General features: G+C 32.4%; 1 protein-coding gene across 1 annotated transcript; it reads left to right on the forward strand.

The window, feature by feature from the left end:
- Window positions 1-24,645, forward strand: LOC123708097 (sodium-independent sulfate anion transporter-like). The gene is made up of 13 exons (XM_045658603.1): window positions 1-504; window positions 9,853-10,026; window positions 11,590-11,856; window positions 13,564-13,691; window positions 15,636-15,728; window positions 18,603-18,816; window positions 19,095-19,259; window positions 20,512-20,699; window positions 20,976-21,090; window positions 22,056-22,201; window positions 22,779-22,937; window positions 23,298-23,479; window positions 24,002-24,645. Coding segments are annotated over exons 1-13 (2,196 nt in total). The 5' UTR covers window positions 1-140; the 3' UTR covers window positions 24,003-24,645.
- The last annotated feature ends 873 nt before the right edge of the window (window positions 24,646-25,518 follow it).

Raw genomic sequence — 25,518 nt, forward strand, 5'->3', positions numbered from 1 at the left:
CGCGCGCAGCCGACACTGGTAGCCGTTTGGAGTGACGCGACGCGAGTAACTATACTAACACAATTCGAAATTCAAACAAAAATTTACGCAATAAAATGACCCGGGCTTCCGCTTTCAAAACTGTATTTTAAATTTCAAAAATGACCAAGTACAAGTTAAACAACAACGTACGTTCCTCTTCCGAAGTGACGCTCACATCCTATCTCTCAGGAAGCATGGAACGGAAGGACAATGTTTTCTTACAACTAAGTCCTAACGAATCTAAATGCAATGTTTGCCCTAACTCATGTTATACAGACCATACTCTCAGTTTGGACAAGAATACGAAATTTGGCTTGAATGAGTTAAAAGTTGAGAATTTGGAGCGGGATGTGTGTTTGTGCGAGAAATTCAATGGTGGTTGCAAGGTGTGTCCTAGCCCGAGTCCAGCGCCAACACTTACCATTAATTTGGAAGGTGCCCAGAAGGAGTGCTTATCATGTCATGGCACTTCATTATATCATAGTAAGTAACAATTTGTATGTATAATACACCAGCGATCAAAAATACCATCAATGTCCAATATGGTTACATTCATTTCTCTCTTTATTTACCAAAGTTCAGTGAAATTTGCCAAATAAAGTATGGAATAGGCCAGGACATATATTTTGAACTCAAAACGTGGTTTAATTCTATACAACCTGTAACTTTAAACGTATTACACGTTAAAATAATATTAAACTCAACTGCATGTAAAGAATCATAATAACCATAAGAAACTCTTTACTTTTTTTGTGTTTAATATATCGTAGGACAGGAATATTTCAAATAGCTTTACATAAGGGTAACATTTATATTTTACTATAAAACTGTAAAATTCAAATATTCCGTTAGGAGAAAATAATGTGCGATTTTCCAACGTAACAACTGTTTGTCGTAGGAAAAATTGAAATAAGTAATTAAATAATTTAAGTCACTTTTTATAACTGTACTTTATTATTTGCTACTGAATTCTTATATTATTTTGTATTTAAAGAGATTTGCATTTATATCTAGCCACGATATCTGCACAATTCGAGATAAACAAACATTTTAGTTACTTGTTTAACACTTAATGGGGCTCGGCATAAACACATTCATTAGAACATCATCTATCAAGACAAGACAAGTTACCTGAGGGCAAAATATTTTTTTAATGGTAATCAAACATTGAACTTCTCGTCAAGTTCGTTAAATAAGCAAGCAGTTACGAAATCTATTTACATCAGGATGCTCATGTGTTATTGAACTTTAAATATTTGGTCGTCAAATATAAAAAATACACAAGATCATAAATTATTTCTATGAAATTTATTCAACTAAGGGTAAGATTTATATTCATTTATACATAGCTTAGTCTCGGCTGTATCTGTATTCACCAAAAAATCTTAACACTTTTGGGGTTTGCGATTATGTATGTAACTTATATATAATTTGTATATGAGAGACGATCTACAAACAAATATTATACCAATGACTAAATACACACAATCATAATGGTGGATTGAGTCTCGACTTTGAATATTACCCGAAAGAAGCCGGAGGTAAACTATAAACCTTTGAAATGCCCACGTATGTACGTAAATGTAACTACAGTGACTCTATAACTCAAATCTCAAGGGAAATGCAAAAAAATCGTGTTAACGAGTTTTTGACTCAACAGGAATTTCGAGATACATATGATTTAACTGCTAAAATTTTGACTTAATCGGTCAGATTAACAGAGACGCGAGTTTTAAGTCGATTTTACGACTTTACAATTTTAATAACAATTCAACTTAAGTTTTGTAGTATGCATTTTTTAGATATTATTATAATTATTATTTCTAAAACAAATTACATTACTATAGTAAACTGTACACTAAAAAACATCTTACACCAAAAAAAGCTGTGTTACGTTATATGAATGTATTCATTAATTGCACGTGTACAAGACAAAACAATAGATTAGAAGCCCCAAACATTCATTTTGGATTTTTTTGCTATTATTTCGAGGAATCCAAGTAAGACGTCATTATATTTTACTAAATACGACTTACGGAGTCTCCTTTTTGAAATTCGAGTTATAGCGTATAAATACTTCGTAGGTAAATAACATTTTGTTCGAGTAAAAAAAATAATTCGAGATACCGGGTATTTAGGGGTTCAACGGAAGGGAATACCAATTTTTATTCGGATTGCTTACTGAGGATTTTGACTTATCGAGGTTCGAGTTATAGAGATTCCACTATATATAGTTCAGGCAGTAGTATCCCAAAATTACGTATATTTAATTTAGACGCTTATGAGTATGAAACAAATAAAACACGAACAAATGAATACCATTCGTATTTTTTGTATAAAAACTTAAAATGCCATATTAAAAAAATTACTATTATATAATATGTTGCTTTTTTGTCTGTTTTTTTATGTTATGTAAATCACTTTTGTGTCTGGTTGACTGTATATTTTTTTCGGCACTCGGGTTATTTGTGTATTAATAACACACAAACTAATAACAAAATCATATGTTAGAAATATAAAAAAAATACATATATCAATGGATATAAAAATATTCAAATAATTTATATTCCATTTTTTTCTAGATCTAGAAAATATATTCTTGATATGATTGTTTTTTTTTTCACGCGATAACTCAATTCCATTATCGACAATTCGATATAATTACATTTTCTCATTAATTAATTTCTGCTCTGGAAAAATTGGAGGATTTATCAAGGTAGACTAGAACATAAACCATCGAGGCTGTCTTGTGTCTACACTTAACAGATTTGGCATAATTTTCTTCTATTATATGGATAAATTGATATATTAAATTATGTACCTAAAGCATTGTTAATTGTTTTCTAACCAAACATTACAAAACTCTTTTGTTTTACATTATTCTCCACACTATTACATACATTACATATTTTTTTTTTTACTTTATTTTTTAACGGTTGATTTTTTTTAGAACATGGGGCTCATCTGGTGTTACATAATAGACACTCTCAACGCCAGAAGGGTCGCGATGCCTTGCCAACCTTTTAGGAATTAGTAGGCTCTTTTTTTGTACGACCCTAAGTCGAATTGTTTCGGAAATACTTCAGTGAGCAGTTAATTCCACTTAGAGGTGACGCGCGGCAAAGACTTCCTTACGCTCACCTGTGCAACGACGGATGTCGAGGTTGAGATTAAAAAAAAAAATCAGTTGCAGGTATTAATTCGATTAACTCATCTGAACTCTCTTCATAGTAAATGCGGTAGAAGGGTCAGAAAGACCCCCATCTTTACGCAACGCCAAGGGATCAGGCCGCACGGGATGTGACAATTCCAACCGCTCATCGTTGAATACGGTCAAGTTGAAGGAGCTGGTACTGGGTAGCTCCCGCCCAGAGTTGAGATCAGTACTTCACGTGGGGCCTATTTTGCGCTTTACACAGTTGCTAGTGATGGCCGGAGTGAAGTAGCGTCATGCCTTGTGAGCACATCAAGCTTCTTGGAGGCTAATTTAGCCTTTTCCTTGAAATGACCGCGAAATTGAACGTTGTTCGATATGTCATCGCCCAGTATGCCGATGCTGGATGTGGCTTTAACGAGAGTGATTATGCTCTATGCACATTCAACAGTGCAGACACAGGTTTCAGAAGCACGACCGACATTAATTTATTTAAATAAAATTCTCTTGTCAATTCTAACTCCACCTTCTAACGGCTTTTTATACGCCTTAGAAACTATGGATTTTTATTTATTTGGATAAAATTTAAACATTTTATGTTTAGCGTTCAATTATTTATTTTAATTAACTTAGTATGATAATTCGTCAGGTTTTCTTATATTAACATAAATCTTTATGATACTAACATATAATGAAAAAGTAGATTATAAATGTAAATTATTCATATAGTATATTATTTTTCGTATTCATATTTCGAACTGTCAAAGCTTCTTAGATAATATCTTCAGAGTGTTAAAACAAAAATTTTAATCTACTAATTACCACATTTAGAATGTATTTTAATCATTGGTATATTTGTTCGTGGATCTACAATAATTAAAAATTATGACTTACGTACGTAAGTCATAATTTTTAATTATGTACATAAACGCAAAGAAAAAAAAACGACATATGCATGCATACATGCGTAACATAGCTTTTTTTACTCCGGTTTCGGTAGCTATTAGCAAATCTGTACTTGTAAGGTATCTTTAATAAATTATTTTATTTATCAATTATCTATGGTATAGCGCATGGTTATATATTGCGTAATTGTTTTTTTCGAAGCTATTGTTTCGTTTTTAAACTAAAATTTACTTTTTATTCTTGCTTAAAATTGTATGTATAAATAATTTAAGTTCGTTTAAAACGCGATGACGAAATTACATTTATAATATATTTTTAAAACAGTACTATAACAACAATATTACTTTGTAGGAGCGCTTGCTCACTTCTACCTTTTTAATAGCATCTGAAACTGAATAGCTTTATTTTAATTAATAAAAAATGCATACATATTAATTTGCGGTTATATAGGTACGTTACGCAACGTGGTTTTTTACAATAGCATTTACAATATGGTCGCCATATCTTTGCCATTTGCTTGGTAACTAAATGAATATTCTTACGGTATATTAAGATATTAAATAGTCTGAAACAATGAAAAAGTATAGGAAGGATCAGTCGAATAACTGCCTTGACGATCTAATTAGCGAGTAAAAACGTAATTAGCCTTTCCAATCGATCTCAGGAAATCGAGCAAAGCAAAAACTATTAAGATTCATTTTAAAAGAAAAGCAATTACTAACACTTTTACATTTTAATTATGCCTTCAATAAGAACTGGAGTCCAGACGTGCCGATACTTATGTTGTATAGAAGATAGATAACTGGAGCACCCCAAAATTTATTTTAATATATATTGCTTCAAAGAAAACAAAATCTCGATATACACCGGAATTTACAAACTTAGTGATTAATATTAGGTTGTTCCAATGACACGCATTTGCTATTATGTATGTTATAGAAATTTATCTTACATATTCAATCCGTTTTATTAAGCGAAGGATTACACAATAGGCCAAACATTACTAGCATAACAACGGCGCGATAATTCGTTTAAACCTCAGAGAACTAAGAAGTAATATAAAAGGCGGCCAAGTAGAAAAACTAAGTAATCTGAGCTCATTAGCATAAGAAAGTTTTGGCCAAATGTCGTAACGCCACCTGCTATTTACAAGAAATACAACTGACTCACTATTTGAATACTTCGAATAATACACATTCAAGGTAAAAGATAAATAATATAACTATTGTGTAAAAGAATGTATGACTGTTAGTACATTCTTTTCTAGTAATTATAGTACTGTTATATTCAATTTAGTTTCAGTATATTAGTTATAATAAAATATAGAGCGTAGGAGTCGCCAGTTTAAAGGCGAGGGATAACACCTTAAGTAGTAAATAAACTCTAAAATTTCGTTATGTTTAATATGAAAAATTTTTTTTTTTTAAGGCTTCATTTATTCCTTAATCGGAAGAGGAGTATGGAGTATTCATAAAAATAAGGTTTATATTAAGGTTCTCGGAGACTTCTAAACGTTATACATGAAAATTTCTTTCACATACACAAAATAACTTGGTCTTCGTACCAGTATAAAACAAAACAAATCAATAAATTAAAAACATAATTCATATGTATCAAGCTGAAAATTATTGTTTGGCGATATCTAATGTCAGACATTGTCTCTCCTCTAGTTACAATAACATTATTTGTTTATTAAACAACTTCTTTCCGCAATTGTCAACGTTTGGAAGTTGTTTTTATGATAGGAAGTCATATTTCATTATCAAAAGGAGACAGATTCAATTAGTGTCTTTTCCTTTGTTAACATTGTTGATTGTAAAATTACAAACATTATAAATTGGTTTACGTACAATACGGTTTTTAATAGCACTTGATGAACATATAATGTAATTTGTTTTTCGTTTATTTAAAATATCAAGTCTATTAGTTTGGGTTTTAATCTTATATATTATCAGATTTCACCCTGTATATAACCTAGGAAGTCTTGACGTAAACGCAAAAGAAAACAATTTTTTTTTAGTTTTATTGTTATATATTACGTATTTAGCATGGAAATATCTGGCTCCAGGCTCGGCTACCAGCTTCAAAATATTTACTAAACACTACCTACGACCTAGAAACAAAACAATGATCAAACTATTTATTTGTTTGGTGTCGCCACGGTTCATCAGACAACAATACTTCTACAATGACAACCGTCGTGTTTTATTGCTAATATCGAAATCATTTAATATAATCGGTACTATCTTTATAAGAACATAAGGGGCAGCTCTGTAAGGTAAATTTTCACAGAGGCAAAACTTTATTATGTAATATCTTAGGTAATGTGACAAGGTAAAAATTTAAATGGTTTTTAAATATTTACCTTGTCACACATATCCTTATCGATACTTTAATAACTGAGTTTGTTATTTTGTATAGATATATACATATATATATATATATATATATATATATATATATATATATATACATATATATAAATATGTATATCTTGATTTTTGAATAATGTCATTGTAATGTAATTTCAATTTTAGAGATATTTAACAGGTGGACCAAATGTTCGTTGGCTACCATAGAAAATATCTTTTTTTATAGAATTTGATATTATTATATAATAGCAATAATATATAATTAATAATAGATTTGATTATCGATACAACGATACCATTTTATAGTAGGATTTGTAAAGCCTAAAATAGAATTCAGTTTCGGAAATAATCTCTTCAAAGCCAGTTCTTCTGTCCAGCGAGCATTGTCTTCTGGTCTGAGAATAGGAAAAAGTAGCTGGGAGGCCAAATCTAGAGAATACGGTGGAATAATACAGTCACAAACTAATAGTTACAACAGTTGTCAAATTTGAAGGCTAACTAAAAATCATATTTATTTAATACTAGTAGCGCCATCTATGTGCCCGCCTACGAACTTTTCAGCCTAGACTAACATTTTTATGTATTTTATTGTTGTGTAATGAAAGTATTTTCTTATTAATAAATTTGGATCAGTTGTGTGTTTGTATGCCCCGAATTCCTGGCGTCAGAATGTCATTACTCGTGTCATTTGACTAATACAAGCTGCACCCCGCTGGTTACAACCGACTAAAGATCGTACGATGTATGAAATAGCCTTGTTGACGTCTTTGTTGATTAACGGGTATTGAGCACAGGAAACATCGATTTTCATACAATTTCCAACTGTATTATATGCATTTACATGATTAAGGAACTATAATTGTTTAACCATTGATATATGAAAAAGCAACACACTTACCTATTCTAGTTTAGTTAAAATATTTTTTTAGTGCTCTGAATAATTAATATTAATATTGTTTTAAAATAAATCCCAATGTCTCAAAGTAATGCAGGGACTGTACGAATAGTTCCAATCCCTTTGTGATATGATGAGAGTATCAGAGTATCTATTACGAATACTACTACTACTATCTACTTATTAATGTCTTTCGTGGTATGGCGACCAATCGAAGTGTTCTCCAAGAACCTATGGGATATAAGCGACGTCAATTTTAGATCAATCTCACGTAAGTTAATAGTTAGTACGAAAGTTAGATACGATGGTGACAGGTGATGTTTGTAGAAGGAAGATTCTCTATCTATGGAGCTATGCGAATAGGGACGGGAAGTGAATTCCATAGCCTAACTGCAGAGACCTTAAAGGATTCGCATAGAAAGGAGGAGTTATGAGATGGTATTTCAAGGATATAGTTTATTTTAATGCTATACAATATTGATATTATAAATACAGCAAAAGAAAAGATATAGATGATTAATGTAATTAAAAATGTAAGTCATCTTCAAATACAACGCGAGTGGTCCTTTTATTAATAATCGTGCCAAACGAACAATATGTCTTTATAATAAGTTTTCAATGAAACAATGCATAATTTATAAGACAATTTTGTAATTATTATTATGCGATTAGACTAAGATTTTCTCATTTATTAATCACGACAAGGTAAAGCAATGTTGAGCAGGTTAGTTCCGCGTTATTAAATAAATTAAAATTTATATTATATATAAATTAATTAAACATTTGACCCTAGAACAGTATTTTTCATTTATTCTATAGAGTTCAATGATTTGAAATTATGTGTTCCGTTCAATATTTATGTTATTTGATTTTCCACTGAATGATGATGATGATGGTACCAAAGATCGGTGATATAACGAGGCCAAATATAACATTATGTTCACGTAATAAGCCGCCCTTGTATGGGCCAGATATGTTGTGTTTCTTTCAATCGTACTAAAAATTTAATTATGTTTATTAGTAATCATAACAATCAAATATACAGTATTAAAGAAAATTTAAATGTACATAATAGTAATAAAAATAATTGAAAATTAATTCAACATTGAAAAAAAAATTGATTTTAGACTTTTAGGAGTGTTAGCTTTGTGGCTTCATATTGCGACACTCATCCCTGAGATCGCAGGTTCGAACCCCAGCTATGGTTAATGGCTATGGCATTAATGGATTTTCTGTTTAATAACGTTTTGTTATTGAACATTAGCTCGTGTAGTGAAGGAAACATGCGTTATACCTAAAAAGCCACGGCGTGTGTCAGTCACAGAACACTGATCACCTATGTTCTTATTAGACAAACAAATCCACAGATCCAGACCTAAAAGCGCAGTTACTTTTCTTATTTGTAATCTATAAAAATCCGAATTGAATGTAATCAAATTTACGCAAATTGACCTTTCGAATGCTTTACTGCAGTTACTTAAACACCTTTTTGCAGAGCATTCAAAACCTGTGTTATGTAAATAATTTAATACATTCGTGTTAATATAGGAGTTTTCAACACAAGGTAAGTTAGCAACCGAGACAACAGCTGATGCCAGGTTAAGATGATTTTGTATACAATAATTTGTCGAAGAGAATTTGTTCCTAGTCCTCATATACATTTAATAAATGATAATAGGATTTATTACTCAGAATAAGCCATGATGTAATAACAGGTTACATTTCAACATAAGTCGATATTTATAGCAAAAAAGTTGAGTGCCTTGAAAATTGCATTAATTTAAAAATATTGGCGTAACTTTTATCACATATATTTTTTTTGTAATCAAATCGTAAGTAGTATTTAAAAGTTTTTGAATAGAAATGCTATAATATAGGGAAAATTCTAGAGAAAAAAAAATCGTAAAATTTATTAATTTCCGGAAACAAGATACTAAAATATTTATGTAGATCTATATATAATAGTAGTAGACCTTTCAAATATTACGGAAGGAATAACAAGTTAATATAAATTAGTAATTCATGAAAATAATGTGGAGAAAGGGTCCTCTTACAATGTAACTACTGACTGGCCGGCCCGAAGGCCTCGTGGCTAAAGTCGGGAAGTTGTATGTGATATACGGCGACCGCAATAACCTTGTTAACGCGTTTCAGGGTATGACGCCATCGCAGTGATTCTTAGGCACAGATCTCGCTACAATACAAATATTTTTATTGTATTTTATATTTAAATTAATATAGTGATAAGATCACAATCTTGGAATAACTTATAAAATTAAGATTTTTTTATTAATTTGCATGTATTATTCGACTTCTTGCCAACAACAATAATGAATTAAATAAACTTAACGATATGATTTAAAAAGAAAATACTGGAACAACTACGTGTTTATTTATAAAACTTATTAACTGTTAATTTTATAGTTTGACGGAGCCTGGGCCAGAAATTATTTCTCTGTAAGAACTCAACATCCAATAAATGTTTAATAATATTTTTTCCGTAGATTCAAATAATTCTTACCCTGGCCCTGGCTACTCAGAGAAGAATAACTGGAGAAGAGAACTCTCTAAACAAGCGAAGTCGTGTTGCTCCAAGAAGACTCTTTTAAGGAGGTTTCCCATTATATCCTGGCTTCCCAGCTACAGTTTCAGGAACGGAATAGCTGATGCCATAGCAGGTAAACTATTAATTATATCAGAGTATATTAATATTTTGTATAGTAAAATTTCTTGTATTTTACAAATTTAACTAGTATATGTATACATATATATATGACGCCTTCATCCAACACATTTCCGCTTATTTGAAAGCAATACATGCTGACATTTTGTTAAGCCTAAAAGCTAGCACCTAAAAGCTTATTATTATATAAAATACATGTTATAGTCAATATATAATATTCAAAAATAGCCCGACAATTAAAATGGCCTCGCTCAATTTTTGTTCAAGACACTAAATTAAAACTAAAGAAACATTTATTATAAATAAAATCTGTAAAACTCCCTCCACGGTACACGGTACTGATTTTATTATTATACATTTTGTCACGATTACACACATACATTATTATAAAAATCGAATAAAGTTGAAGAATCAGTTTTTTAGTTAAATTAAAATTAAAAAAAAATTAAATTAATTATCCTATTTACTAATTACATTAGTGAAACATACTTTAGATAATCAATGCTATAATTTAATTAATATACAGTACAATAATGCACTAAAGCACGGTACCCGTGATAACCTAGTCCAATAGCAAAAAAATCTTAGTTTTTTTGTTTTGCAAGAATTAATCAAAATTATATAAATAGTTTACATATCAACTAGAGATTCTTTATTTAATAATCAGAATAACAAAAGTTTATTGACATTAAAGACTGCGCAATAGTTACGACCTTAAAGCGATAAAAAATCGCGTAGCAAAGTGTCGTGAAATCACAATTTCCATTGTACAGTGATGCAAGCACTAAAATTCATCTAGGTTGCACTTGGACACTAGAAACGCTATTCAGCGTCCAAAAAAGGCGAGGCCATTACGTAAACCTAATGTGATTGTAGTTTCGTTGTTATTTACAAATTTGTTTATGAATTATGTAAATTTTCAGTTTTATGTAATAATTTGACGATTGCTAAGTTGTTATAAAAGAGAGGTGTAAGTGTCTCCTGTGCCAACTAGGATTATTAGTAAATGTCACGTGTCAATTGTCAAGAAAATTACATAATTGAAGCATTCGTTGATAACTTCCCATTGTCCATTGTGAACTTGGAAATGTAACAAACGGTAATTAAACCATACCTAGAATCATTAAAAGTGTATACATGTTTGAATCCGCTACCTGAACACATTTAGCTTTGAATTTCGGATTATAATCTCTGCGTATATATCTGAATATATTAGGATTGATGATTGTTATAATTTTTATAAGTACCAAATTTATACAATGAGAACAACCGCAGATAATCAAGGTTTAGCAGCCTTATGCAGTAAGGCATTCGGGAGTCATTGGCATTGGAAGCATCCATGTGTGTCGGTATTACGGGCCTAACATATTAAAAGCCTCCTAAACTTCTAAGCCCTGTTCTATAAAAACATGAAGAATTCTAATTCTTACAATATTTATAGTAAATCTTTATTACTACTATGAGGCTTGCTTAGTAATAACATATTAGATATTATATTGTACAATTTAACGTATACATTAAGGTAATTTGTCTTCAAGTGAACCCTCTTTATTTACAGGACTCACAGTAGGCCTGACAGTGATACCACAAGCCATAGCCTACGCGGGCGTAGCAGGTCTACCCCCGCAGTATGGCCTATATTCTTCATTCATGGCCTGCTTCGTGTACACAGTCTTTGGATCTGTGAAAGACTCAGCCATAGGCCCTACGGCCATCGCGGCCATTCTAACGAGAGAAAACTTGCATGGCCTAGGCCCTGAATTTGCTGTCCTTCTGGCCTTTCTCTCTGGGTGCGTCGAACTTGTTATGGGCATTCTTCAACTAGGTATGTAGAATCTAAGATTATTATGTAACGAATAGGCTACAAATAAGAACATGTGACGTGGAAATTTAAGTAAATTTTTTTGGGATTGATGATTTATTACTTAAAAATTTGATACGAAATTTATGAGTCACGAATATCTACATTATTTTTCTTTTCGGTACGGCAGTCCAAGCCGTCGTCAGAGTTTTGTAAAGCCTCGAATTGTTTTTGTTTTACCAAGTTATACCGTTTACGATAAATTACTTCTAGCTTATTACAAAGATTTATAAAATAAATAGAATCAAAAACTTATTCCATAAACACACCCAATAATAAATTCTTCATTTAAACTCTGCTGTGGCTTTTTTAAAAATAAATAGGACTCAAATAGCCTATCAACCACACAGATGCAAATGGGCAGATCTGTGGCCGAGAAGCTAAGCAGCATTGGAGTTTCAAATCTACCCTTTTCTAAAAGGGACTTTATTTACATTAACTAGCTGTGGGCTTGGCGTCTCCCGCCACTCCCGGGCGACGACAACTCCGGAAAAATCCTCAAAATATTTATGGGCTAGTCAGGGCCCTCTGGCCGGTGGAACCCGCTCTTGTACTATTTATCTAACTGACCGTGACGTTTACGTAGGGAATTTATCTGTTTCAACAACTAAAGTAGTTGATCTTAAGTCAAATAAAACATTGGTTTTATGTCAACCCTATATCTAATACATGGTTTCTTCAATTTCATTTACACGATTCATTATATTATATGCAATTAGTTACATACGTGTATGTAGTACAATATTCTGTTGCTATTGTATATGAATACAACAATAACATACCAACATACCTCTGTCATATGGGAACTGAATAGAAGTATTTATACTACCACTCGTATTATAATAGCATTGAAAATGATGAATTAATTAATGATATAAGAATATTAGCACTGCGAATTAGTCTCTTCACAATATTATAAACAAGTTCAGACGATTTTTTTTTATTATATATTGGTAAAATGTAAATATTTATTATTATTTAATTATTTATTTTATATTATATATATTATATTATTATTTAATTCGTATATGTACGAAGTAGTTGAGTAAACTTTATGTCAGAGAGTCTAGGGTTAGTAGCACTTCAGAAAAGAGACATTCCTACTGTCCCTGTTTTCTACAGAAAAATCTAGGACTCATTGAAATTCGACTCGGGTTGTCTCTCTGCCTTAAATATGGCGAGGGGGCCGATGGCTTGCCATGCGTGATACTCGTGAACGGGTGCTACTTGTGGTGACTACTTGTCGTACTTTAATTCGTGTATGCGGTGATGTTAGTTATTTCGACTATGTATTTGCATGTTGTTCCCACGAGAATGTAAGTGCGTGCTCCTATTTCACCATACCTCCTCAGCAGGAGGAGACCATCAGGTCATGTAGAACATAGTATGATGGTTGCAGCTCCTTACAAACGTTGTGTAATACATAAAAAGCCAGTTCTTCTCTTCCGTTCTACGCCCTTGATTTGAGAACTGGCAGTAAATGTAAAATTAGAAGCATTTAATGTATATTTAATTATTATTAACGTTCATAAGTGTACATTGTGACTTTGACTTTGAAATTAAAACCCAGAAATCACCAATAATACTGTATAATAACCTCCTTTACTTATAAGAATATAAACTCCCACATAAGCTCAAATATTTTTTTAAATAACATAGAACGTCTTCCAGGTTTTCTAATTGACTTTATAAGTGGACCAGTCTCGGTGGGTTTCACGTCCGCCGCGGCTATAATCATTGCGACAACTCAAGTCAAGGATATCCTGGGGCTCAGTTTTCCTGGAGGAAAGTTTCTTCAGGTGAGTCCTTTCAACCGAGTTATTCTCTATTGCTCTTTAGGCGATGAAATACACAAACTATATACCATTAGTCACTCATGTTTTAAGCATTTAATTTTTTTTTAATATTAACCGTCAAATATAACAGTCATTCCTCCAACTTTGGAGTAGAGACTCTTGGGCCAAGGGGTTCAAGTGCACAAGCGCTAATAATTTTTTTATGTTGGCGCATGATAGTACCGGTGACCTCAGAGCTGGTGTTTTCCTCGCTACACGGATAAGTATGGGATGAATATATTGGTGCCAGCATTAAAGGCACACTTTCACAGGAACCAAACTCTTTTAATTTGTTTGGATTTTTTTTATTTGTATTATTACTATGTAGGTTTACAATACATGTACCATAAAGAATGTACCATTTCGGTGGCCGTCGATACACAGTCTTATACTAGAATAATAAGTCCTCAGTACATACCTCGTTACAATATCTTCTTACCACAAGGAAGGAAAGAACAATGGCACTCAATATTATCAGCCGTAAGGATTTGGAGAAATTCTATTAGTTTGGGAACAAAGAGAAGTTAGACTGGTGCTAATACCTTGCCTCGCGATAGTTCTCAAAAACGCACTAAACAATTATTATAAAATTCTAAATAGAGGACGTAATTATCAATTATAATTAACAAAAAGTATATATCAAAATAAAAATGTGTCTGACGTAACCCGAGTAAATCTCAACAATGACTCAACTAATAAATGTGACGATCGGCCGAGAAAAAATATTTGGGATGTTGATCCCACCCACCCTCATCAAAAATTATTAAATTCAAATTATGTATTACGAACAATACAATAATTAAATATAATAATTTATCAATATATATATATTGATATAGAAAACACACAATAATAAGTATATACAACAGGAAAATATATATAATACAATGAAAATAATCAACACACATACAGAAATCTCCCTGTTTCATGCTCCACATGAGATTAATTTCACGTTAAAGCAATATAAAGTTATAATTAAATGCATAATAGTCCATTCGATAAGCACCGGCTTTGTTACTACTTTTGTATAACTTAATGTATTTTTTTTGTTTACATTCTAATGGCCTTCGACGCTCTCATTATATTTTTTAGTAGCCCTCAAATTTATCGTCACTTAAACAATTTAATATTCTCATTATTGTGTACGCGGTCCAAATGGACAATTTTGTAACAAATTAACGTAACACAATAATTTTATCACAGACACAAAATCGCTTCCTCATACCGCTTTTTTATGTAGTTACGACCAAGGCATCTATAACATAAATTTTCAATTGTCTTCCATACTGCCTGAATCATCTTAGTAAAGTTTAAATTTTTAGAAAGAATAGTTTATTTTAATCCATAGCAATTTGTTACTTTGGGACATAACAGTGCGGAAGTAACTAAAATTCATAAAACAAAGCGTGTTTATCAGTGAGCAAACTTGAAAAATATTGATTTACCAAGAACCTATTATAAATGTACTGAAGTATTCTAGAAATGTCTAAGTCACAAGACTTATCAAAATATATACCTACTAGATGTTTTACTTAACTTACAGTAATAAATTTTTTATCATATGTCACTTTAGAGCATTTTAAAATTCTTATCTATGGACATAATATAACTGAAACTTTATCATAGATCATTTCAAGCAACGGGTGTATGTTTTGGATTTATGCTTAAAGTTGCAGACAGACAAATTAAAATTTACAAATTCTTAAAAGGCCGGTATCGCATTCGCGAGCCTTCTAGAATTGAGAAGGTCCATGGACAATTACTTAACTGATGGTAAGTAATGGGCCACCAGTTTTTTCAGTTTAAAAAAAGGAACATTAAAATCCTACTAATATCATGATCATGGAGGTAACATGAAGCAAGAAATCTAGCCGGTCGATTATATTAATGTATTATTATTAATTTCAGGTGTGGTCTGGAATTTACGAGCACATAGGAGAGACAAGATTATGGGACACAGTATTAGGATTGTCGTGTATCATAGTGCTGCTTTTACTAAGGGTAAGTTCAATTAGTAGAGTTTAATATCAAAAGTAAAATTCGCCTTTCTTAATCATATATGTTCTCACTATGGACCTTCTCATCCAAACCTATTAGTATTGTAAAATATAGATGACATTAATATCCCTTTCACTGTTGGACTTACCTAATAATACGTTCAAGTGTAATCCGTGTAAAGACACGTGTAATCGTCAGACGATTTTAGACTTACTCCACAACAGGACAAACGCTAATGGTTTTTCAATTCCAAACCATAAGTTTTTGATAGCTTACCCTTACCTAACAGAAAATTATGCATTGTACAAGTTTAATCCGTGTAAAATCTTAAACACGTGTAAATGACAGACGCTAACTGAGGTAATTGTGCGTGAACGGTTAAATAACTAACATTTTGACTTCCTGTTGCAGACGTGATTGCAAATGTGTACTATAATTTAAAAAATATGTTTATTGCTATAAAAAATGTTCAAAATTGTCGTTTAATCTCCGAATAATATTCAATTATATACGACCATTAGCACTGGGGACAGTTCACAATATACCTGATATATATATATATTGGTAAGGAAGGAAAGCTCTTCCTCCGAGATCCGACCTAAAGGGAATATCCTTGACTAATCTAATCATTGACTGGCTTGGCCCCAGTGGCTAAGGTTAAGAAGTTGTGTAGGTACTCATCGGTCGAAATAAATTTGTTAGGGCGTTTCAGAGTATGACGTCATCGCAGTGATTGTAGCCGTTGATTGTACGTGTCGCTACAATTGATACTATAAAATTGAAATAATAATCCCGGTTGCTTTGAAAAATATTACCGGTGTAACATTAAAAAATATACTATCTAAGTAAGCAAAGCTCAGAATTGTAAAAACAAATATATTAATTAAGAAACACGCTTCCCGTACTAACTAGCAACTATACTCGTCGACTACTAAGTATATAAATATAAAAGAGTTTATTAATGGGAAGTTAATAGAGGCTTAAAATAAGCTAACATGTACGGGTTTTCTTTTCGTGTTTTCTTTCCGTTTTGTCAGTCACTACGAAATAGATTTCTCAGTTAAAAAAATAAACACAAGAATATGTAACAATTGTATATCTAGAAATAACGTAAGCAATTAAACAACGATTAGGTATTTAGCGTGCGAACATCCTGTTATGTCTCTGAAGTAGTATTAGCAATATACATCTATAACTAACATTACGTAAATACCAACATAATATGGTACAGTGGAAACCGTTTATGACGACATCGTGTAGAACAACATACCGGTTATATTGACCACAATCAAAGGTCCCAGCTGAATTCTATTGTATTAGGTACTTAATAACAGCGTCATCGGCTGTTACGACTATCTGTTTTTACGACCAATTATAAGTACTCCCTACGATGTCGTTGTAACAGATTTTGACTAGTAATAATAAACAAAATGTCTTTTACAAATGGTCATTTATAAATTAAAAATATGTATTTATACATTTTTTATGATAAAGCCTTTTATATTGGAAAATACGGTATTTACAATATTGTTACGAGCTAGGGGATCGGATAGAAAATGCTGTAGATCTCTTCAAGGGTTTATTTCTAACTATCGCATTCGAAACTAAAGGTAAAGTGGTCGCGTTTCGGCTTGCTTATACATCCCTGGGAATTATCTTGAACAATATTCGAGAACTCTCTAGGCGGGATTGCTACTGAGTAGCGATTGACAATTCTAGAACGTCCGTACTCTTCGTCTCTTTTGAACATTGCTCCGTCCTTGTCGTACGGCGTTCTAGAGTGCTCAGTGTAGCTTCGAGAAGGTTTCGATCTTCCCTCTCTCTCGCGTATCATTCAGTCCTTGTCCCACACCTAGAAAATTCAATTCTAGAATATTCCATCATCAAAGGTATATAACTAGGTCAGGCCTACGGCGGCTCGGTCGACTATGCATGTTCTGAAACTGTCTGAAAAAATGTTTCCTGAAAACTAGGGTAACATTATGCGAATTACGATTTCCTAATACGTGATTGACCCGACCCTCTCCTGAAACGGTCAGATATCACATTTCAGTCTGCTGAAAAGTTCTCTAACTAGTGGAAAAATCTAGAAACATTGCAGTCAACCTGTCTTCGTAACAATATAAAGTCTTATTGTAATGATATTATATCTCGCTCCTCATGAGCTTGCCAAGTGGCAAGGGCCTCCCTCTTCTCCATTCGCTTTCATTGCGTGACCTAAATTTACCATCATGTTTGTGAATATGAAGTATGTATTACCAAGGAAAATTAAAGCAATTTGGCTTTAGTATTACAAACATTAATAAATATTAAAATTACTAACGTAAAAAAACGTCTCTGGTCATTAACATGCATGTAAAGGCCGGCAACGCACTCGCGAGCCGTCTGGCATTGAGAGTGTCTATTTATTATTACTTAACATCAGGTGAGCCTCCTGCCCGTTTGCCCCCTGAAAGTAAAAGCATATTCCATGTTTTTGAAGGCGATTAACAATTCACACTTAAAAATACATACTATTTATTATACTGAATTATTAAATGTCGAACAAGGAAGCGTCGCCACATGAACTTCACGCTTGAAATCACTCCAAGTGACATTACATGAAAATGTTTGTTGTTCATACGATAGACAATATTGTAGCAATACCAGTAGCTTTGCAGTGCCATTGTGGTATAATTATTATTATGTATATAGTTACAGTGATAAATAATGCTTTTCTATTAAAAGATTGCATTAAAGAATCAATAATTATTTCCTGTCTTTCAAATCATTTGCTTAATCGAGTTGTTCATTATCATAATCTTCCTCGTATTGTGTATTAGAGGGTTTAAGTTTTTTAGGACTAACAAATAAATAACTTCTAAACAATTATTTCAGAAAGTTAAAGATATAAAAATAAGCGATTCGTCGGACAACACGAGTGAGGTGGCTGGTATTGAGGAGACTGTTGGTAGCAGCAGTAAGGTCCGCGCTGGAGCCTCGCAAGCTCTATGGTTCCTCTCCACTACAAGAAACATTCTAGTTGTACTTCTCTGTTCAGCGTTAGCCTACTACTTTGATACTAGAAACCAGGTGCCGTTTGTGTTGACTGGTGAGTTGATGTTTGGTTTTTTCCAGAAACACTAAAAAAAATTGTTGTTTGATCTGGTTGGCTATCAACACAATTCTGGGATATAAATCATATCATATAACAGTTTAATAAAACAAAAGATGGCGTACTATAAAAATATTATATATGTATCTCAGCTGTAAAATTAACTTGAATATATTTAAAAAATATCTATAGCCCCATTTTCCACTATTTATAATCAATATTCCACAATTAAGTACCATAATTTTTTTAAGTTACACTCTATTGAATTTTTTCAGGAACAGTGAAGCCGGGATTACCAGAATTTTCCCCTCCGCCATTTTCAGCGACTGTCGGCAACCACACATACACATTCATGGAGATGACGTCCACCCTCGGATCAGCGATATTCGTGGTTCCTCTCCTCTCTATATTGGAGAATATAGCTCTGGCTAAGGTTTTCTGTAAGTATATGCAAACCAATTAATATTTTAATACATTTTGATGTTTTATAATTTTCCCATGTAAGCGACATTAGGTCGCTCAGAAAAAACCGGCGACGCACTCGCGAGCTCTCTGGCATTGAGGGTGTCAATGGGCGGCGGTATTACTTAACAGGGGAAGGGGGGAGTACCCTATAAAAATATTACAGAACTTACTAAAAAAATCAAATTATAAAACAATTCTATCTAACCGCCTTCAGTGGATTTGAGACTCATTTCTGTCTTTTACATCTGTATTTAGTAAGAAACTGAAATCACATAACTACAGCAAAGGTCGACTTTTAATTGTCTATGAAATTGTATTAAAAAAGAGAGTTTATTGCCAGTTCCTCTCGTCCGTTCTACGCCCTTGAGAACTGGCAGTAAATGTAAAATTAGAAGCATTGAGCATTTAATATGTATTTATTTTTGACGTTCATACTCTTCGTAACACAATGTGTAACTGAATAAATAGTGTTTTTTTATTACCAGCTGCGGATTTTCTTTTTTTATTCTCTGACAGTACTTCGAAATCACTATATATGTATAACCCATTTATAGGTAAACTATTATATTATCCCAATTTTTGATTGGAAATTGACGGTATGAAACATACTTAACGACTTATGCTAAAACTATACAGAACATATTTAAAAATCGTTTCGAAGAACCGTGCTTAAACATTAAAAAAAATTATAATATTTGTAAAAATATAAAATCTTTACAATATTTGAAATTGTTACTGGTCTTATGTCTTATTCAGAAACTTCAATGAAAGCGCAAACGACTTCAAAATTGTGTATGTCGTGACAACAAAATATATCAATATATTTTGTAACACGAAGTAGTAACGATCGAGTTTAACTTGGTCTGACGTATGTCAAACATTGTAACAGACGGGACCTTGAAATTTTGAAGACATTCGCGATTTCTTTGAAGTATCTGAAAAAGACCTAAGACCAGTAACAATTAAAAATATTGTAAAGATTGAAAGAAAACACTTTTTACTTTACTTTGCGTGGTCACGGTGACGCACGCTGTAAAGCACGCGAAAATAATACATTTCAAATTATGTAAATAATTATAATTTTACAATAATAATACATAGCTTCAATCCGTTTAAAAGTGTTTTCTTTCAATGTGTAAAAGCCAATATTGTAAAGATTTAAATTTTTTATGATTAATATATTTTTTTAATGCTTATGACGTGATAGTAAAGAAATCATTATTACAGCGGAGGGTAAACGCGTAGACGCCACTCAGGAGATGATAGCCCTGGGCGTGTGCAACATTGTGTCTTCGGTAGTGGATTCGATGCCTGTGTCGGGTGCTTTGTCTCGTGGGGCTGTGAACCACGCGTCGGGTGTCGCCACCCCAGCTGGAGGGGTTTACACTGGGGTCCTGGTATTGTTGGCGTTGCAGGTGAGAATTAAAAGCCTTGTACACATTATCTGTAGTCCGTGTTTTATAAGTATTTATAGCTGCAAGTTTACCACGCAACCCATAAATTTCGATCTCAATAGTAATTTGCGGTGTTGAAACCGCGGAATATAAAAAAAACTGCATCCAATTTATGACACAATAAGGGTTCTGTATAAATTAGTAAATTATTAAAGTTGTATGGTAACCTTGCTGCTCGCATAACTGGGACATATGTTGCAAAAAAACTGAATATTTTAAATATTATCGATATTTCAGTACTTCACGCCATACTTCTATTACATTCCGAAAGCGTCTCTTGCGGCAGTGATCATCGCGGCTGTCGTCTTTATGATGGAGCTGCACGTGTTCAAGCCTATTTGGAGGACTAAAAGTATACTAACTCTTTACTTCTATCATTTTATATCCCCTAGAGAATGGAAAATCATTTAATGTATGAAAATACTTTACTATAATATTGCTTTATATATCTTAATTGTTTATATAGATAAAGTATATTAACTTAAAAAAAACTACATAGTGGCTTATCATTAATAAAATAAAACACAGCAATACTCAGCGAGCGAGTTTGCTTATCTTGCCGCGTACATACTATTTGAAGTAGAACTATTAAGTATTAGGGTGTGCAATTATCTACCCTATTACCGTCTAAAATTCGTAATATTAGCGCGTTTAACCAGTTCAAAAGGACATTAAAGATATCAGAATGAGACGTGATTCTCATTCGTATATAAGTATTAAGTTTCTCATGTAAAAAAATACATGTTTTTAAACATTAAAGTATATAAGTATATATAAAGTTATAATTTATACAATATTGCTAAACATTTATTTTTCTTACATTTAGCGTAATTTGTTGATATTTATTTTATGTATACAAAAAGACAATATTTTTCGGTTAGTATTTCTAGATTACGAACAGCGAATTCTAAAAAAAATCTATCGAATTCTTACTCGAGACAATACAAATGACTTTCCACTTAAATATAATCTATCGTAAAAAATTAGCTTCTAAAATGAACTACATAGTAATACTATAAACTGGGAGATCATTTATTATTAACTGGGAGTTCATTTATTTAAAAAAAATGTATATTTATGTTGCGGTGGAACACAAATAGGTCACAATAAAATAAAACTTAATAAAACTTTTATAAAAAAAAACAAATGAATCAGCGATAATAAACAAAGCTTAATTATTGGTTTACAATAATTAATCTTTGTTCAGGTACAAAGTCAGCAGTGAAAAAAAGTAGAAACCTGTCATTGACACCCGTGTCAAGTGTCGAAGGATATCTTTCAAGTTGACTATGAACAATAAATTCGTGTTATTTACAGAAATGGATATAATCCCAGCAGTGGTGACGTTTGCCACATGTCTTCTAGCGAGGCTGGAGCTGGGCATAGTCGCAGGAATTGCTGTCAATCTTCTCTTCCTTCTTTACGCTTCTGCCCGACCGTCTGTCAGGGTGTGTAGGGCTGTGGTAAGTTTGTAAATTTATTCTTGTTTTTTTTTCATAAATTCACTCTAATTACAACCATTTGAAACTATTTTTCCTTTCTCTACGCTGTTTTGTAGTTAAATCTAGTACATACATTATTCCATTTGTCGATTCTTTCAGAAGAATGGACAAAACATTGTCCAAAACTCAGATATCCAGATTGAGCATTCTGATTAACGAGGTCTGGATACGAATGAAGGATAGCTTTGAAATCAATTATCCTTTAATTTATAATTATGAATCGTTACATTTTTTCTCGTTTTTGTTACATTAAATCTCATCTTTGTTGATGTACCAATGTATCAGTGTGTTCAGTTGCCAAGCTATTATATAATGATTAACGAATAAGAGGATCTTTATACTATAATAGGTTTTTTAAATTATTTTTTTCCCAGACGTTTGCTATAAGCAATTTTAATAAAACAAATGAACGCTCTTCTGAAATTTATCTTAACAATCTTTCGTCTCTTTCGGTCCAATACTGTGTACGATATGATAGAAAGAGATGAATGCTTTTATTATAATGGTACAATTAGTTTATCAAAGCCGAACTTTCCAGTCAACTGACGGAGTGCCATACATTCTGGCGACGGTGGATCGAGCGCTATCGTTCCCTTCGGCAGAGTTCGTTCGACGCGCCTTACGCAAGGCTCCTTCAGATGCCCCACTGGTGCTGGACGCGCACCACGTTCAAGCCGCTGACTTCACTGCTGCTAAGGTGATAATTAACCGACTTTAAAAGACAATGTTATTGTTAAAATTTAATTACAAATGTACAAATTTCTCGTTAACAAAAATGTTGATTTGACGAGCAAAATAAAAATTTTAATTTCGTCAAAATCGGTTTGTTAATGTTTATGATATCTACATTATTTAAAATAATGTCGATAGGTTAATGAATTTTTAATTCATTTTATACATTTGACAATTTTGATAGATATATAAACTTTAACTGTGTATCAAGGCTTATGAAGCCTATATTATATACATATGTGAGTCGTCATGGGATGGCAGAATTATTTTGTCATATACATTATACATACATACAAGACGGATATATTGAAATAAACCTTTGCAGGGCATAAAATCCCTGATAGACGACTTCCACGCTCGAGGGCAAACAATAATCTTCTACAACGTTAAGCCGTCCATTGCTCACGTGTTTCGTGGAGTTCGTCCGCGAGAGTTCCTCATTTGCTCGCATCGGGCAGAGTTGGATAGACTTCTGCTTAACATCACCAGGGGAACGAAGCAGTCTTGGTGAGTTTTTTTTTTATAATTAAAATTTGACGTTTTGTGGGCGATGTAGACGCAAAACATTGTCTTCGCTCTAATATATCATCGAGATAAAAATTTGATAGAAAATGGTAATATTGAGCTTTTACTTAAATCAAAAATTTTCGGCGGAACAACAATTAGCTTTCACATTTTTGTTAATACATATTATTGTTCATTTATTTATTTTTTGTTTAGATTTTACGTTATTTTAGGTATAAGTAGTGGTAAAGGTTATTTTGTTAATTATTTATGCATTTCTTGTACTTTACCCTCTGTAAGTGTTTCTATTTCTTGAACAACAACAACAAATTAGTGGTTGCCTGGAAGAAATCGCTTGTTAGCGATAAGGCCGCCCGTTACCTAATAACTTATGTGCCTGCTTTTTTATATGTATGTTTTTGTTTAAGGTAACGAAGTGTAAATAAATAAATAATTGTTTCGAGTTGGTAGAATACAAAAAATTAGTAATTTTTTAATTCTAATATGAAGAATTTTTTGTTTTAGATTCGATCCTGTTCTAGTAAATGTGTTTCTAAAACTGGAAACATTAACCCTTGTGATATCATATAAGTATTAAATTGATAAAGGCTACAAATAAATTATTATGCAAGCGCTTTTACATACAAGATTGTGTAGTATTATAATCAACTAGTTCTAATTGTAAAACTGTATATTTTAGCTTAGAAATATTAATTTGACGCGCGCAATACATATAAAATAAAACCGATTTAAGGAATTCAAATGGGACTTATTCACATCATTCGACATTGCTTATACTCCTTGTTCTTAATTGGTGAAGATCGGCTACTGTAAGATGACTGCTGCCTTGCTAGTGATTTCTACACTTCATTCGATGTGTAGCTCTCCTTAGCGCAACTGTTATTACCCATGAGAAGAAGGTTCTCAACGGGGCCAACATGGCCAGAGTCAGTTAGAGCATGTCCTTGAGTCTCGTACAAATACTTCAGTAAGGAACGCGTTGCGTTTATATCGTTAAATAAGTTTTATTAAGATATCATTTATATACGAAAGAGTGTACTATAATAACACCTTGTAAAGGCTAGTTATAAATCGATGATTTACCTAAACCTAAAGAATTTAAAATAGTTCTTAAGATTTTCGTTTACTGTGCGTATTTCTACCTGTCTATGGACATTAAAATTGTATATTGATGAATATACTTAAATAAATTATTTTATAAATTTGACTTTTGTTTTTATTTAACCCTGTCATTCGATGCAAACTACTTTTAACGTGTTTGTTCTAATTTTATAAAAATCAATCAAATTAAAACATGAAACGCTTTACAGAGAAATAAAAATACATGACACGAAATAAAATAAAGTATAAATGTGTATGTAATTAAGTTAATTAATCAAAGTATGTACCATTGTTATCCATGCACTTTTTCTACCTTATAGATCCATTTACTTAAAACAAATAATACGGACGGGAATGGAGCAAGGTCCAGGGTGTACGGTGGATGTCTTATGCATTCCCATTCAAGTTTCTCTAATTTGGTAGGAGTCTGTCGTGAAGTAGCAGTGGCCTAGAGCGATAGACCAGCCTTGGTTGCTTAGCAGCTAGCTTTTCCATCATGGTTTGCAGTTGCTGATGATAGACATCAGCCGTAATCGTCTGACCAGATTTAAGAAAGTTACAGGAAACGTCCCGGTCCCTAGTCTACCAAACTCTCACAAGTAACTTTTTCGGGAACGAGAAATTATATGAATAATGGGTTTCAAAAAATAAGTGCACGATTAAATATCTGTAAAAATTGGATTTGGAATTCTTAAGCAATAAGCAAACATGCTGAGTGCATGTTTGAGGTCACAGTGGTTTCATATGTAATATAAGCCTCTAATAACAAAGTATAAGTAGAGAAACACAACAAGTCAAAGTCAAAATAACTTCATTGATATACGTAAACAGGTAAATTCATGAACGGCAGCAAAGAAGTAAACAGAAACAGATAACTCCTGATTTAGTAAACAATTATTTTCTTGTTCTGTGTTATAGGT

Source organism: Pieris brassicae, chromosome 4, assembly GCF_905147105.1.
Source record: "Pieris brassicae chromosome 4, ilPieBrab1.1, whole genome shotgun sequence".
Taxonomy (NCBI): domain Eukaryota; kingdom Metazoa; phylum Arthropoda; class Insecta; order Lepidoptera; family Pieridae; genus Pieris; species Pieris brassicae.

Coding starts and splice junctions, on each gene's coding strand:
- LOC123708097 (XM_045658603.1), top strand. CDS start 141: ATGACCAAGTACAAGTTAAACAACAACGTACGTTCCTCTTCCGAAGTG. Junction 19,260..20,511: donor AGCTCTGGCTAAGGTTTTCT/GTAAGTATATGC, acceptor TCATTATTACAG/CGGAGGGTAAACGCGTAGAC. Junction 21,091..22,055: donor GCCTATTTGGAGGACTAAAA/GTATACTAACTC, acceptor TGTTATTTACAG/AAATGGATATAATCCCAGCA.